Source organism: Pygoscelis adeliae, unplaced genomic scaffold, assembly GCF_000699105.1.
Source record: "Pygoscelis adeliae isolate BGI_AS28 unplaced genomic scaffold, ASM69910v1 Scaffold553, whole genome shotgun sequence".
NCBI lineage: Eukaryota > Metazoa > Chordata > Aves > Sphenisciformes > Spheniscidae > Pygoscelis > Pygoscelis adeliae.
The window spans coordinates 89955-104489 of record NW_008824375.1 but is presented as its reverse complement, the minus strand read 5'-3'; the positions used below and the strand labels follow the sequence as shown (position 1 = coordinate 104489).

Sequence of the window (14535 nt, the reverse complement as noted above, 5' to 3'; positions counted from 1 at the left end):
GAAGAAAGATTGATTATTATTTTTGATTGCCTTTGCTAGTCTTTTTAGAATTTTTTTTGGCCTGCCTTGCTATGTTTATGTCCCTCTATTTTCATCATTTAGACACAGCAGGGGTTTTTCAAGGATGTCTATATACATTACACTTTCTAGACCAAGAAAAATGGATCCTATTTCAAGTGTTTCATGCCATATGATGTTTTAATCCTCCATTTTTCATAGGTAGGGCTAAAATATGTTCCAGAAAGATGATGACAGCATACTAGTTAGTTTACTATCAGTCTATCTGTAACAAAGATCTTGCAGAGACTGAACAGTGTGCTGTTTACTGTTCTCAATATAACAGTGTTACAAAGCTTAATATTACCTGATCTTTATTATTACAGAAAGTGAGCAATATCAGAAAAATGTTCCATCCATTCAACATGAAATGATACAGCATACTCTACCAACCGCACTACGAGCTGCCTGTTGCCAGCAAACATTCTGAGAAATACCATCACTTGCAAACCTAAAAGCTTGCAGATGGGGATATGCCTTGGAAGAGTGGAAGGCTGTGTAGGCAAATTCATCCAAAGTATCCAAACTCTGAGACATATACAATACTATTCAGAGATATGTTGGCTTTTTAAAACAAAATGTTTTGTCAGAGGGGGTTTGATAAATGTGTTGTGGGGAAGCATTCCTCAGATTACAATAGAATTTCCTGAGAAGATCACAGGCTAGCAAATAGCCTGGGACTGTTGATGAGGGTATTTGCATCAGTGAAATGGAAGCTGAGGCTCTGACTCCACATCTACCTGTTTTAGAGAAAGAAACCAGACAATGAAACAGGTATTGTAGTGTGGGGTGGATTGTTTGTACTTCATCTTAGGTGAAGTAATGACTTAGAAAGTACTCTCAGTCCTTAAGTGTTATGCAAATGTAAAGTGGAGCCATAGAAGAGAAACAAGTAATTATGTATTACTCATTCTTCTGGAAAATCCAATGCCTCACTGCTGAAAGCTGCTCATATTTCCACTGAAATTCCTGCTATTTCTCTGACACAAAAGAAAACAGGCATGACTTAGATCTGTACTGACCGAGAATTTGAATGTCTCAACTCCACTTTCAGACTATGCAGTGTTCTGCACAGCAAATGGACATTCTTTGGTGTTTTGATTTTCTAATTTGTGACTACATCTAGTGTCTAGATTCTGCACATACAGCTATACTGGTCATTTTGGGACAGCGTAGAGACATCTGGGATGCTCTACGCAAGCTAGCTGGGGTATCAGAGGTGGGCTAGTCACAACCTCATAGAATTCTCTGTTGTGAGTGCAGTGTACATGCAAAACACTGAACTTAACGGCTCCCAGAAAGTGGGTGGGATCAGAGTTAGTTGGAAAACTTTACATTGCCCTGCCGTGATTCTGTGCCTAGTGTAAAAAAGAAGAAGAGGATGGGTGCATCTGATGTGATAAAATGGATTGGCAAATTCAGCTTTATTTGAAAGAAAACTAACTTGTGAAAAATATGTTTCAAATGCAACTGCAACAATCATCACTCTGACTCATCTAGAGAAAGAATGGAGAAAAAAAAAGTATGTGTATGTAAAATGTCTTCATAAGAGAGAGCAAATGCAGTAACTTTCTGAAGTTGGGACTGAATGAGTTGAAGACATCTCGATTCTCTGCTGTCCAAAGAGCATGCAACATGACTCTACTTTGAAAACCAAGTATATATGTGATACTTAAGTCTGTATTTACATTGTTTTGGTCTTGAAGTGCATTTGGCACTCTTCCTCATTTCATCAATTTTCTAGCTCAACTATTATCTCCAATTACATCTTTCCTTACGCCAATAAAAAGCAGTGCCACTCTAAGGTCAGCAGATTGGTTTATATGACATCTAGTATCAAGGTAGCTTCTGCGTGTCTGTCTTGTAACCACTGCTTAGTGTGCGGTTCATTATCTCCTCCATGTTAAATCTTGACCTTCATGCTTCCAGATGATTAATTTCCCCCTGCTCCTAGCTTCTTAATCATACAACCCAAAACTTCTTCTTTTTCCCTCCTACCAGAGACAAGTGGAATAACTTCCCCATTGCACTGTGGTCTTCTTGAGGCTTATCCCTGAAGCCCGTTACTTATGCACACAGTAATGATGTGCATAAAGATCTGAGTGTACTTTTTTTATCACAACATTGCTACAATACAAAGAGGTCCTCTGGGATCAGTAATTTCACTAAAGTAATGAATTCAGTAGCTTGTTTCCAGACAAACGTGTGCTCTTTAATTGATCTGAACATAATGTCTTCTAAGATTTCAGTTTTTCAAATGCTTTATCTTTTTCTTTTCCATGTCTGTGTATCCATGTAAGAAAGCCCTCTTTCATTCAAGCTAAAGGCATGCTGCACTTAAATAAAGGATGAGCTTCTGGAGCAATTTGCACCAGGGCCCTGGAATTGATTGGTATTTCCTTCTCCCTCCTTAACTCTTTTTTGCCTATTACTGAGTACCTGTTTGAAGTAAGACATAGGGTCTGAGGCATTTCAAAGCTGCAAATACAAACATGTCTGCGACATATTCTTAGCTGTCTTCTGCCCTCATTACAACTAATGCAACACCTTTCTTCACGATGTGACCGCCCTGTTTGCACACCACCCACCTGCCATGCAGCATTGTCACTTTAATGTCAGGTCATTCTGGGAAGCTTTGTGCAATATTTCTCACTAGTAACTCAGTGGGAATAGACAGTAGCTCCAGCAGCACCCGGGGCAGTTTTCTTTGTGTCCTAGCCTGGTCATCAGAAAGCTTCTGGAAAAGATGATTAGGTAAGCTGGTTAGACATGGGTAGTTTAGGGTATCACCCATGCTGATGGAAAGAATAATTCCTGTACAGCTGAATCATTAGCAAGAATGTATTATATCATGAGAAGTGAAATTGATAGAATCTGTCTTTCAACAGTCCTACATCCATTTGTACCACATGACTATAATAGTCCTCAATTCCTTCTCCTACCCCTTACCACTGAAATAACTTCAGGCCCACTCTGCATTGCCCAACACCTTTTTCAGTGCCCCTAGTCTTTTTCATGTCCCTAATTACTCCTACAGTATACTCAGCTTCTTCTTCCCATTCATCACCTGTTTGGCTGAGGAAGAGGAAGAAGGGAAATTGCCTGTTACTTCCCCTAGGTTGCAGTTACACACATGTTGATTGGCTACCTTAATTTGTTTGGTTGGTTTTGGTTTTGTTTTTTTTTTTCTTTTCCTATGTAAGAGTGTGAATGCAGTCCTCCACCACTATAGATTATTTAGTTTCCTGTGTTCAGGCTATATTACCAAGAGTGTAGCTAACACATCAAGGAAATTGAATCTTCCCCTCTATTCAGCAGTTGTGAGACCACAGATGAAGTTCTGTGTCCAGATTTGGCTCCCTGGTACAAGAAAGGTGTTGACAGACTGGACGGAGTCCAGTGGAAGGTCACTGGGATGGTCAGTGGCTGAAACAAACCTACAGAAAGAAATTGAGACAGTCTCATTTATTCAGCCTGGAGAAACAAAGGCTAAGAGGAGACATAATTGCAGTCTTCCGCTGTGTAAAGTGGGATTATAGAGAAGACAGAGACAGATTCTTCTCAGGGGTGCACAGTGAAAGGACAAGAAGCAATGGACACAAGTTATAGTATGGGAAATTCTGATTTAAGGAAAAAAATTTTCACAACATGGTTGGTTAAGCATGGGAGCAGATGTCCAGAGATTATGTGGACTCTCCATCCTTGGAGATATTCAAAACATAACTGGACAAACTTTGAAGCTAGCCCTGCTTAAAAGGAAAGATTGGACCACCTAATGTCAGGAGGTCCCCTTCTATCTAGATTATTTTATGATTCTATATCTTGATTATTCTGAAACTTCTTCTCAGTCAGATTTACTTAAAATTCACCACCAGGCTTATAAGTTATTTGATGGGGGGAGCAGGGATGGGGGGAAAAGCAGACTGACAGACAGATGAGTGAACAAATGAAGTAATGCTGTAAGATTCCTTTCCCTAGAGATATGCTTGTCCTGACCACTGGCAAAAATGGTAGACAACTAGCCAACACCGTTCCTTGCAGAATGTTACTGTGTGCAGTAAGAAATCCAGATTATAATTAGGAGTTTCGTTCTGTGCCATACTGAATGCAGATAGAGTCTGATGCTGTATTATTACTGCCCAGGCCCCAGTGCAGGCATACAATAGCATATTGTGTTATGATTACTTCTGTTTTGTGACATGTATCTATGGGAGATCTTTACAGAACAAGGAAATACTTAAGCAGTGGCAAATACTAACAGGTTGAAACATTAAGGAACCTTCAGCCAATGACTCGATAATCAGAGAGGTAAGCTTTAATAAAACATTCAGATGGGCAGGAACCGGTTTGGCTTGCAATACCTCACAAAGCTATGTGAAATATGAGAGCTTTCCTAAGCTATTGTTTGAGAGTTCAAGGAGTGTGAGAACAGACAGGACAGAGGAAGATGAACCTATGCAAATTTTATGTAGATATCTTTTGTTCGAATATGATTGAAGCTGTGGAGGAGGAGCATCATCTCAGGCCAGTTTAAAAGCTAGAAGACAGGCTGTCCACTTGAGATCAGTCTCTCTTCTTTCTTCTTCACGGACAGAGATGTGGTCAAGGATTCTTCTGAGTATTCTGTCCTTGAACTGGATTGCCACAGTGTCTTCTGAACCGTAAGAGATAGTACATTCTGTGTTTTTATGATAAAATATTTTATTATATTTCCCAACAGTTAATTTCTTCTGGGACATTGCTATATAATAAACTGGATGTTTGAGACCTAGGTTCTGAAATGTGTCTGAAATGGAAGTAGATGACGTTGAAGGATGATTTGGAATGATGCTCTCCATCATAAAACTGCTATGAAATCTGATTTGAATGACAGAAACCTAGAAGTGGAGTAGATGAATTCTGAAGTGCCTGGGTAAAGTGGGGAGGAGATTCAAGACTGGACTAGCAAGTAATACTAATGATTAGGACTGATATGCATCAGCAGTACAGAGAGAGCATGGTGTATGAGGAGGTGCTACAGGCCAGATAATGGCTGGTACTAGGGACTATGCTGAATGGCAGTCCTGGTATTAGTATTAGTATTAGTATTAATTAGTATTAGTATTAGTATTAGTATTATACCTACTGTGCTGTCATGACTTATACAGCACTGTCAATGTCCATGGCTTTATTCAAACAGATTTCAGCCACAATTTTCAAAAATACACCAACATTAGAGCTTAAATCCCCTTCTCAAAAGTTCTAAAGGAAAATATTGTGAAAGTCAGAGGGTCTAGCTTTCTCAAATACAATCTTGGTTTTAATCATTTTACTTTTGGTCTTTGAATATCATGCAGTCTGAACTGGGCAAGTGAAAATAACAATAAAGATAATATGAACAAGCAAAGCTGTGGGAGGAAAAAAGGGAAAGGATCAGATTACCTAAAAAGGATTGTGTGACTCATGTTGTGCTGCAGAACCAACTCATCAATTCTGTCATACATTATTTGAAAAGACCAGTTTGGGCAGCAGAGAACAGGAGGCCAGCAACAGAATCTTAGCCAAATATAGCAAATCTGAAGGAACGTTTTTCAGAGGAAGAATCTGGGGAAGGAAGGCTACCCTAATTATAGAGAGTAGTATAACTAAAAAAGCCCAATGGAAGAAAGAAGCAAAGGAAGCAATACAGGGAGAGGCATGGAAACAGAATAGAGCATGCAGGTTAGATTGAGTGTTCCCTGGAATATTCTGCAAAATGGAGAAGCAGGATTATTTCTTGTGCATTATGCCGATTGACTTATGATATGTCAGTTCTCATCTGGAGGGAGAGATATCCAGAGAAAAAGAAATTAAAAATTTGTTGCAACCATTAACTAATATTTTTGTCATTGATCTTAAAAAGAAGCTAAATATCACTTCTCCTTATGGGACGTTCCAGAGGTTTAAGTATACGTATAGATCATGGGAGGATAAATGCAGCTATGCTTGTCAGGTGTTTAGACACTTTAGTAATTGGAGTTGTGTAAATACCTGGAATGGAAAGATGCAGTATCATGCTGGGTAAGATACTGCATAGAATGATGAGTCTTTCCGCTCAGAAAGAACTGTGAGGGACAAAAAATTGTCATCTGTACTTTCTTAGCTTATTATTCAAAATTCATTGAAAGAAATGGAAATCCTTCCACTGGTTTGAGCAAGCTTTGGACTGTGTCTTCCTTGACATGTACGACATTTCTGTGGTATTTTCCTCTCCTGTTTGCCATGACTTTCTGTCATGACTGAACTCTAATCTGGTCTTGCCTTCTTACAGTCAGTATGTGCTGCTGGTCCCAACGGTAGTGCGGAGCGACTCTCCACAGACTGCTTGTGTGCAGTTCCACAGACTCAGTGAGCCTCTGTCCCTGAGCATCGTCCTGGAATACGGCAGTATCCGGAAGACTCTCTTTGAGGAATCTGTGACGAAGAATGATTTCTTCAAGTGCTGCGAGTTCAAGGTATTTTCTCTTTTGAGATTACTGAAGAGGGTGTAGAAGCTGGAAATACTTCTGAGTGCAACTCTCCTTGTCAGTGAGGGCAAGAAGGTGAAGAGCGTGGGCAAGGAATAGAATGAAAAAAGATAAATTGATGGAAAGGCTGACAATATAGACAGGAAAAAGAAAGACATATGGGTTGTAGGGGGAAGCTGGAGAAAGACTTTCCATCACCATTCACAGAGTGAATAGCAAAAAGCTTTTGATTGCCATCACGGGTGCATGCATCCTATGGGACTGTCATAATTTTCAAACTAGACAACTCAGCTGGGACATACTCATTCCCTTTCCTGTGACTCTACAAGATCTGGACAGATATGACAAATAAATCCCAAGGTTAGGTCTTCCAGAATGCAGCAGGAAAAAACGCCTCAGAATTCAGCTGTAGGGCTGGGGCAACCTGCATATAGGCAGGTAGCTACATGAGATGGGGAAATGCATAGGACAGGGCATAGCTTAAAACCTTAGTACCTGGTGACAAATTATGGGACTTCCACAGCAGAAATTCCCAGAGATTATCTCACTGGCAAAGATGGGGCTTCTCATGATTTTGCACAAGCTATTTATGACTCGCTTGACAGTCAGTATCTTACCCAAGAACCCTGCGCATCAGGGGACCACAACATATGTCATTTACCACTTTTCCTCTGGGGTTTTGTTTCTCTCCAGGTTCCTCCTGCTACTTCTGACCCCCTGGCATTCATTTCCTTCTCTGCCAAAGGCACCACAGTTGACTTATCTGAGAGAAGATCAGTGATGATTCAGAATGTGGATAATAGTGTCTTCATCCAGACGGACAAACCCATCTACAAACCAGGGCAAAAAGGTGCTGAGGAGTTTGAGTCAGCTAGTGAACTGGCAAACTGAGTGCAAGGGTGGGTCTAGAATAACAAGGACTTCCTCTTGTGGAGGAAAAGATCATGGACTGCGATGGCCATGAGCAATCCTTCAGATAGTGTATAAATGTCATCTGAGGTTGGGCTCATCAACAGTCAGTGAAAAATAGAACCGATTCACAAAATTGCAACAAATGAGTAGAGTTCATGTGTTTTTACTGAGTTAATTGCATTTACAGGATCTTGAGTTCTGCCACGTTTACTGAGGTCAGTCACATAAAGTGTCCTTAAAAATACAGAAAATAATAGGTTAATATTGGGATTAATAAAATTCATATAAAAACAAAGTAAACAAGTAATTTCCTGTCAAAGTTCTTTCTACTTAACTACTAATCTGTTTCACAACACTGATTCCATCACAATATTTAAATGACAGTACTAGCTGTGGTATAGTCAGTTATCTCTTTAGTATCGTTATACTTCAGTGCTGCAAAGGGTTTACACTTAGAATAAAGACAAATTCTTCCTTCTCTTCAAGTTTTTCATTGAATTCATTTCTATAAACAGTTTTTTAGGAAACATTCCAAAGAACTGAGTCTTTCAAGACGAAATGAAGGCAGTACAGAGTATTTGTAGTTACTTTAGAGGTTACTTTAGTCCCAGTGGTTCAGAATTGAAGATATTTCAGCTGACAAGTTTATTTTGGTTTTCTTTTTTACTGGCTAAGATAATAAAATCCTTTCTAGTTCTCCAGGGACTCTTTAGTTCTCCCTAAAAGCCTGGGCAAACTTTGTTTCAGTTGTATGTTGAAAGTGACTTACCAATGCTAAAGTGAATGATCCCTTTTTCGTCCTATGTCTTTTTCAGTAATGTTTCGTGTGGTCACTTTGGACAGCCAGTTCAGACCAGTTCAGGAGACAGTAAGTATGAGTGATAGTCAAGATTCTTCAAGCACCCTCTTGGGGTACCTGTTCGCTGAGACTCTCTCACTTAGAAATTGAATAAAAAGGGCCTGGGATAGGCCTCCTGATGTTTTTGAAGGATTGCTGTAACTCCTTAATTTCATACTCCATCCCTTGCCTTTATAGAGGGCAAAGGGTCTGAAAGCACTCCTGGAAATCTCTCAAAGTGCTCAGATTTTGTAGTCACTTCACTTCACCTGACCCAGATATGTAGAAAGAGACTGGATGTTTTTTGTAGAAAAGATAAATTCACAAACAGATTATCCCCTTAAAATTATCTTTTTAATTACATACATGAGTTGCAAATTGTTTCCTTGACCTGGTCTTCTGTATCCAGAGAAAGCTGTTCACAGCCTTCTTTATGTTCTAGTGTTTTTCAAGCTCCACAGTTAATTTCTTGATGTTTTGATAATTTTTTCTTTTTTTTTTTCTCTTTTTTTCCCTCTTCCAGTATCCCCGAATCATCATTGAGGTAAGAGATGCAACGCATCATTAAAGGACAGGTTGCTTTGGAAAGGCTACGTATGCTTCATCATTCCCATTAGTGTCAATAGCTGAGGGAGACTCATCCAAAGCACACCATCTAAAGCCAATAGACTTGAGGTTGAAGAGTGGCAGTACGCATTATCAAACACTAGAGGAGAAGAAATCAGCAGAACTGCAGATATTAGTCAGAAATGGCATGAGGTTGTTGCTGTGTCTTTTGCTAGGATTCAAATAAAAGTGTTCAGTGTAGTCTTACTTTGGTAGGACTACAGTAAATGGGCTGGTGAAATAACCTCATTCTCATACAGGCATAAGAATAGTAACTTTCTGAAATGTCATGTTCTGCTGGGGGACAGGCTAACAATGAATCAGTCTTCTACCGCATTTCACATCACTAGATCTCAAAGCACTTTCTAAGGGAAGCCAGCATAATATTCTCATTTTACAGAAGGAGTTGAGTCAGAAAGGCTTATGCTAGAAGAGCTGCAGATAAGCAAACTGAGTCCTAATCATGTACTATTCCTGGATGATCTGAGATCATCTGACAGTGTAGCTAATTTCCAGTTAAACATAAACTTAGGCTTGTTTAATGCACAAACAGATCTGGAAAATTAATGGGAAGTCAGAGTACATGTCATCAGCCCAAACTCACATTCACACTGTGATGAACTTAGCCAATATGCCAGGATAAAAAAACTTAAAAACGAAGGCAGGAAGACAAGAAACAGGGTGATAGAGGTTTTGGTACATCTCTTTCTCCCACTCTCCAGGATCCAGAGCAAAACAAGATCTTCCAGTGGTTGGAGGTAGCATCTAAGCATGGAATTGTCCAGCTCTCCTTCCCACTAATCCCGGAGCCTATTCTGGGGTCCTACCACATCATTGTGGAGAAGTCGTCAGGTGAAAAAGAGTACCAGTTCTTCACGGTGGAGGAATATGGTAAGCAAAGGCTGTAAACTGCCCTGCACCAGCAATGAGGCTGGCTCTGCCTAAGTCAGATAGGAGCTGCTAGTGCGGAGTTTAAGTGCTTTGACTTCTCCACTTCACGCCTGAGAAAGACAGACATAGAGAGAGATGGGCTGAGAAAGTGAAGGTAAGAACAGAAAAAACAAATGCTGAGAAAGGCAGCATTTTTCAGGAATTAAATTAGGAGTCTAATTCTTTTCTGGGCTTGGAACAAAGTCACTGTGTGACTTTGGGATCCAGATCCTATCACTCAGGCCTTACACTCCCCATCTGTTCAAAGGCAAAATGAATGAGTCAGGCCTATCCTGTTTTGTGGAGGTCATCATTGTATGGAAAGCACTAGGCTAAAATATGCAGTAGAACTCTGAAGATATTATCTATCAGACAGATTAAATAACAGGTACCAGACTGTTGCTGGGGGAGGCTGGACAGCCAGTGGAAGCATAGGATGGAAAGCAATGGGTAGTGGAGATGCCAAAGCCCTCATAGTGATCTGCTTACTTTCTGGAATAGACCATATCAAGGGAGTTGTTAAATTTGTTTTGATTTTACAAGTTTTCTCATCTTTTAGAGGCAGGTTTTCCTTAGTAGTCACCAGAGAAGGCTTGGACAACTCCCCGTTGTCTGGGTTTTTTGTAAGGGCAATAAAGCACCTTTCCTGCTTACCCTCCAGAGGTCTTTCATACCTTCCAGTCTCCTGTGTACAGGTGCATAACAAAAAGGCCTTTTCCAGCTATGTTGTCATTATTGCTGGTGACCTGGGCCAAAAGGTAAGCTGAAAAGAGGGAGTGACAGTGACCTGTTTGATTTTACTATTTCACTTAATCTATTGCTTTTCTCCTTCAATGGGGCTGGATTGCATAATAACTTCTGTTCTCCAGGGCTTAACTAGTTTGAGATGTCAGCATTACTCCCACCTTTCTCTTGAAGAAAATGTACAGCCAATTAAAGTGATTTATCACAGTTCTTACTGTGGCTGTTATAATTACTAGTATGATTATTATTGCGTTTTAAAGAAGTTATTATTCTTACCACTAAAGGTTATATTTTCTCCAATAATATCCTACAGCCAGCTCCTAAGCAGACTTTTCTTTGAACCATTTCCTCTCCCTTGTCAGTAAAAATGCCTTTGCCAACTGTTTTTTTACTGTTTTACACACACACACCTGCCTATGGCATGCAACTGCTCAGCAGTCATATTCACATTGCATTCCCAGTGCTGCCGAAATTTGAAGTGACAACCAGTGTGCCAGAGAGGATCTCTTTCTTTGATGAAGAAGTCAGGGTGAACGTTTGTGCTTCGTAAGTATCAGATCTGAGAACAACACATTTGTACACAAGAAACATGGGATAGAGGATGGTGGGCTGTGCTGGGAAACGGGGATCCTGCTGCTGATTCAGAGTATGGGTTAGAGCAATTTCTTTAGCTATGACTTCCGTGACATGAAATATAACTGTTCTCCTGCTACATAGCAGAATTAGAACTGGGAGAGTCTAGAACTACTCGTTAGCTGTTGCTTTTTATTATTACAGAAAAGGAGAGAAATACTACAGAAGGAGAGTCTATCATTAAGATTGCTGGCTGTGACACTGCCAAAGGGCAGGGTGGCATGAGCCAAAGGGGTGGATAGGGATCTTTCTGCAATACGTCCTGCTTTGTGTAAGGCACTAAGGAGAAAAAGCAAGCAGCAGGGAATTATTTCCCAACCCTGAGCCCAGCACCACTTTCCAGCTTCAGACCTTGAAGAATGACTACACCAAGGCAATGGTAAAGCAGGCTCCTTTAACAAGATGCCAGAAACAGCCTAAAAATAGTTGAAGGGAATTCTGCTAGGGCTAACTGGTCCTAATTCCCAGCTGCTCTTCTGTCTGTGCTCTGGGCACTCCTGAGGAGTTCAAAGTCTCCATTGCTCCTCAATCTTTGCGGGTTTCATGCTAAGTCCACATGATTGGGTTCTTGTGTCTCTTCCTCTCCTAGGTACACTTATGGCCAACCGGTGCAAGGGAATGTCCAAATCAATGTGTGTCAGCAGCACTTTTATAGTCTACGATGTGAGCAAAAGCAGAAAGAAACCTGCAAAGCTGTCACTGGACTGGTATGATACATGGCAAGGCCTTTCTTCCCCATCAGCTTTACTACCCAACATGTAGCACAGTGTTTGGTGACCTCATTCATTTCCTGGGGAACACCAGAGAGACAATCACAGAGGCATGTGTTTTCTCATTATCTCACAGGCAATGCTGAAAGACCATGAAGGTAGTTTTTACCAATGACCTTATTAGGAGACTGGTTTTTCCCTGAGAAAGAGTCAGTAGGAGGGAGGGAAGCTTATGAAACTATAAATTTGTGATCATTCCTAAAACACTGGAGCTGTGTTCTTTCCAAGTGTAATCAGCAGATCTATACCGGAAGTCTCTGAGGGCACTTAACGTTAAACTAATGATTAATTTCTCCACTAGATCAGACTCATAGAGCTCAGGCATCATGCAAGATGGGTTTGAGAAGGGACGGCAGCATAGAGAGGACTAGGGGGAATGAGGAGAGAGGTTTCCAGGTGCAAGGGTAAACGATATTGAAACAATGAGCTGGGAAGGGAGTGAGAGTGTAAGGTAAGAGGGGAGCAAGTAGAAAGTAGGAGCTGAAGATGTGAGTAGAGGCATGAAGCTCTTCAGAGACCCACTAACACAGATTCAGGAGCAATTTTCCAAACCTTGGGAAAAATGGCCTTTCCCCTTTGTGCTCCTTTTTCAGCTGGGGAAGGATGGCTGCCTCAACACTGTCATCTCCATCAAAGCATTCCAGCTCTACCGCAGCTACGCCAGGATGTATGCCAGCCTCAATGTAGAAAGCATCGTCACTGAAAATGGGACAGGTAACACCAAGTGGAGGTTGGGAGTAGCTGATTAAAGCTAATAGGTGATACTTTCTGAGAGGAATCTCCTGGATTCTGATCTGTGCAGCAAACAACCAACAATCACCATTTTCTTTGCGTAGCTGTCCCTCCAGAGCATCACTGCTCCATATAGCTTTTCAAAAGAAACAGTTTTCTGCCCATGTCAGGTTTCTGTTTCCTCCCTTTTTTACTGGTTGTGTCTCACAGGTATCCAGATGAAAGCCTATGACTATGTTGCAGTCAACCAAGAAAATGACAGAGTGATGTTCAAGAATATGGATCTCTATTACAAAAGGGGAATTCCTTACTATGGTGAGGTGGGTACCTGAGAGGATACATTTAGATCAAAACTCCCTGAGGTCCAGCATGATTATGGATGTCCCCTAACTCTGTGCTGACAACTTCCTGTGATAATGTTGCATAACAGTGACTGCTGCATAGTTCTCTCGTTACGTTAGATGCTCCTAGAGAAAATAAGAAAATTATATTATACCTGGAGTGTTAAGGTCTCTCTTCTGCCATAATTAGAGAATGCCTAAAAGGTCGGTAAGTGAAAGGTCATATGAGTGGGGAAGAAGAGTCTGCAAGAAACTACTTCAGCAACAGCTGTGCTTAAACTGAAGGTAGAATTTACCCTGCGTTGCAACACATGGTCCCAGGGACTTTTACTTAAAGCAGTATAGGTGTTGGAGCATATTCTAATTTCTTACCAACCTGCATATGCAGGATAAACCCAGGCACAGGAAGGAGGATGAGCCGTACAGCATCATCCTCATATGCAATGGGGACAGAAGGTACGCACAGATGCCCGGGAGGTGGGAGGTGCCACTGATTCCACAGGTTACCTGTGGCCATGAAGTCATCTGGTTGCTTTAGGTTTGTTAATCAGTGCCCTCCAAAGAGTATGTGCTCTGGAGTCCCTCTGTTTCTATTTGCTTGGGAAGGGAGAGCATGAGGTAAGAATTTAAACCATCACCTCTCACTCACTAGTTTTTAACTTATGTGATGGCACACTGGCCTAATGGTCACTGAAGAGAAACAGAGGACTTTTCATTGAAAGAATCTTTTATACAAGATCATGTGTATAAACAATTCTTTCTCCCTCTGTGACATATAGTTTTTCCTTGTACTGATGGGAATTGCCTGCCTTTGTCTGTCACAGAACTCCTGCTCCTTCAAAATACTGAGAAGCATTTGCCTCTTAAATACATTTCACTCTTGATTTCTACTCCCTGCAATTGTCCTCAGTGCTTAAGTGAGCATCCTCTGGTGAGCAGAGCATTTCCCATTCTTTTGGGCTTTTTTTTCTGAATCTCTTGGGTATTCTTTTTGTTCAGATCGCTGTGACGGATATGGATGGCAAGCCCCTTGCTGATAGGACTGTCCTGCTGGAGCTCAATGAAAAATACCTGGCCAACTATACCACTGACAAGAATGGCACTGCTGCTTTTTCCATTGACACATCCAACTTCTTTGATCCCAGTTTTAAGTTGAGAGTAAGTAAATACAGGCTTCAGTCTAATTCCTGAAAAAATCCTTCATTGGAGAGAGGGATTAGAAGCAATCGGTGGGTGCTGGCAGGATTGTTTCAGATGAAGAAGGTAGGCAGTCAGTCTACAAACATCTGCAATCTTTGTGAAACTAGTATGAGAAAACACCAGTGCCTGAGGAGTGGCAGACTGCACCCCAGGAGTGTTTGGGCCGCAGTAATCTTCAGCACCTCCCTACTTTTCCCTCCACTCAGAAGCCCTTTCTGCAGCCATCTTCCTTCTCTTTATTCTGTGTGCTAGAGGACCTACCTCACAGACTGCCCTGCCTGCCCCAC

At 41.1% G+C, this 14535-nt stretch overlaps 1 protein-coding gene across 1 annotated transcript in view; it reads left to right on the top strand.

The window, feature by feature from the left end:
* Positions 1 to 4653: 4653 nt before the first annotated feature.
* The window catches only part of LOC103913651 (ovostatin-like), a 32493-nt gene continuing 22611 nt past the window's right edge, over positions 4654 to 14535 (top strand). The window contains exons 1-11 of the mRNA XM_009320174.1: positions 4654 to 4718; positions 6347 to 6530; positions 7236 to 7392; positions 8270 to 8322; positions 8816 to 8836; positions 9621 to 9789; positions 11034 to 11118; positions 11795 to 11912; positions 12569 to 12689; positions 12918 to 13027; positions 14048 to 14206. Coding sequence (XP_009318449.1) covers positions 4654 to 4718; positions 6347 to 6530; positions 7236 to 7392; positions 8270 to 8322; positions 8816 to 8836; positions 9621 to 9789; positions 11034 to 11118; positions 11795 to 11912; positions 12569 to 12689; positions 12918 to 13027; positions 14048 to 14206 — 1242 coding nt within the window. The remainder of the gene's footprint in view (positions 4719 to 6346; positions 6531 to 7235; positions 7393 to 8269; positions 8323 to 8815; positions 8837 to 9620; positions 9790 to 11033; positions 11119 to 11794; positions 11913 to 12568; positions 12690 to 12917; positions 13028 to 14047; positions 14207 to 14535) is intronic.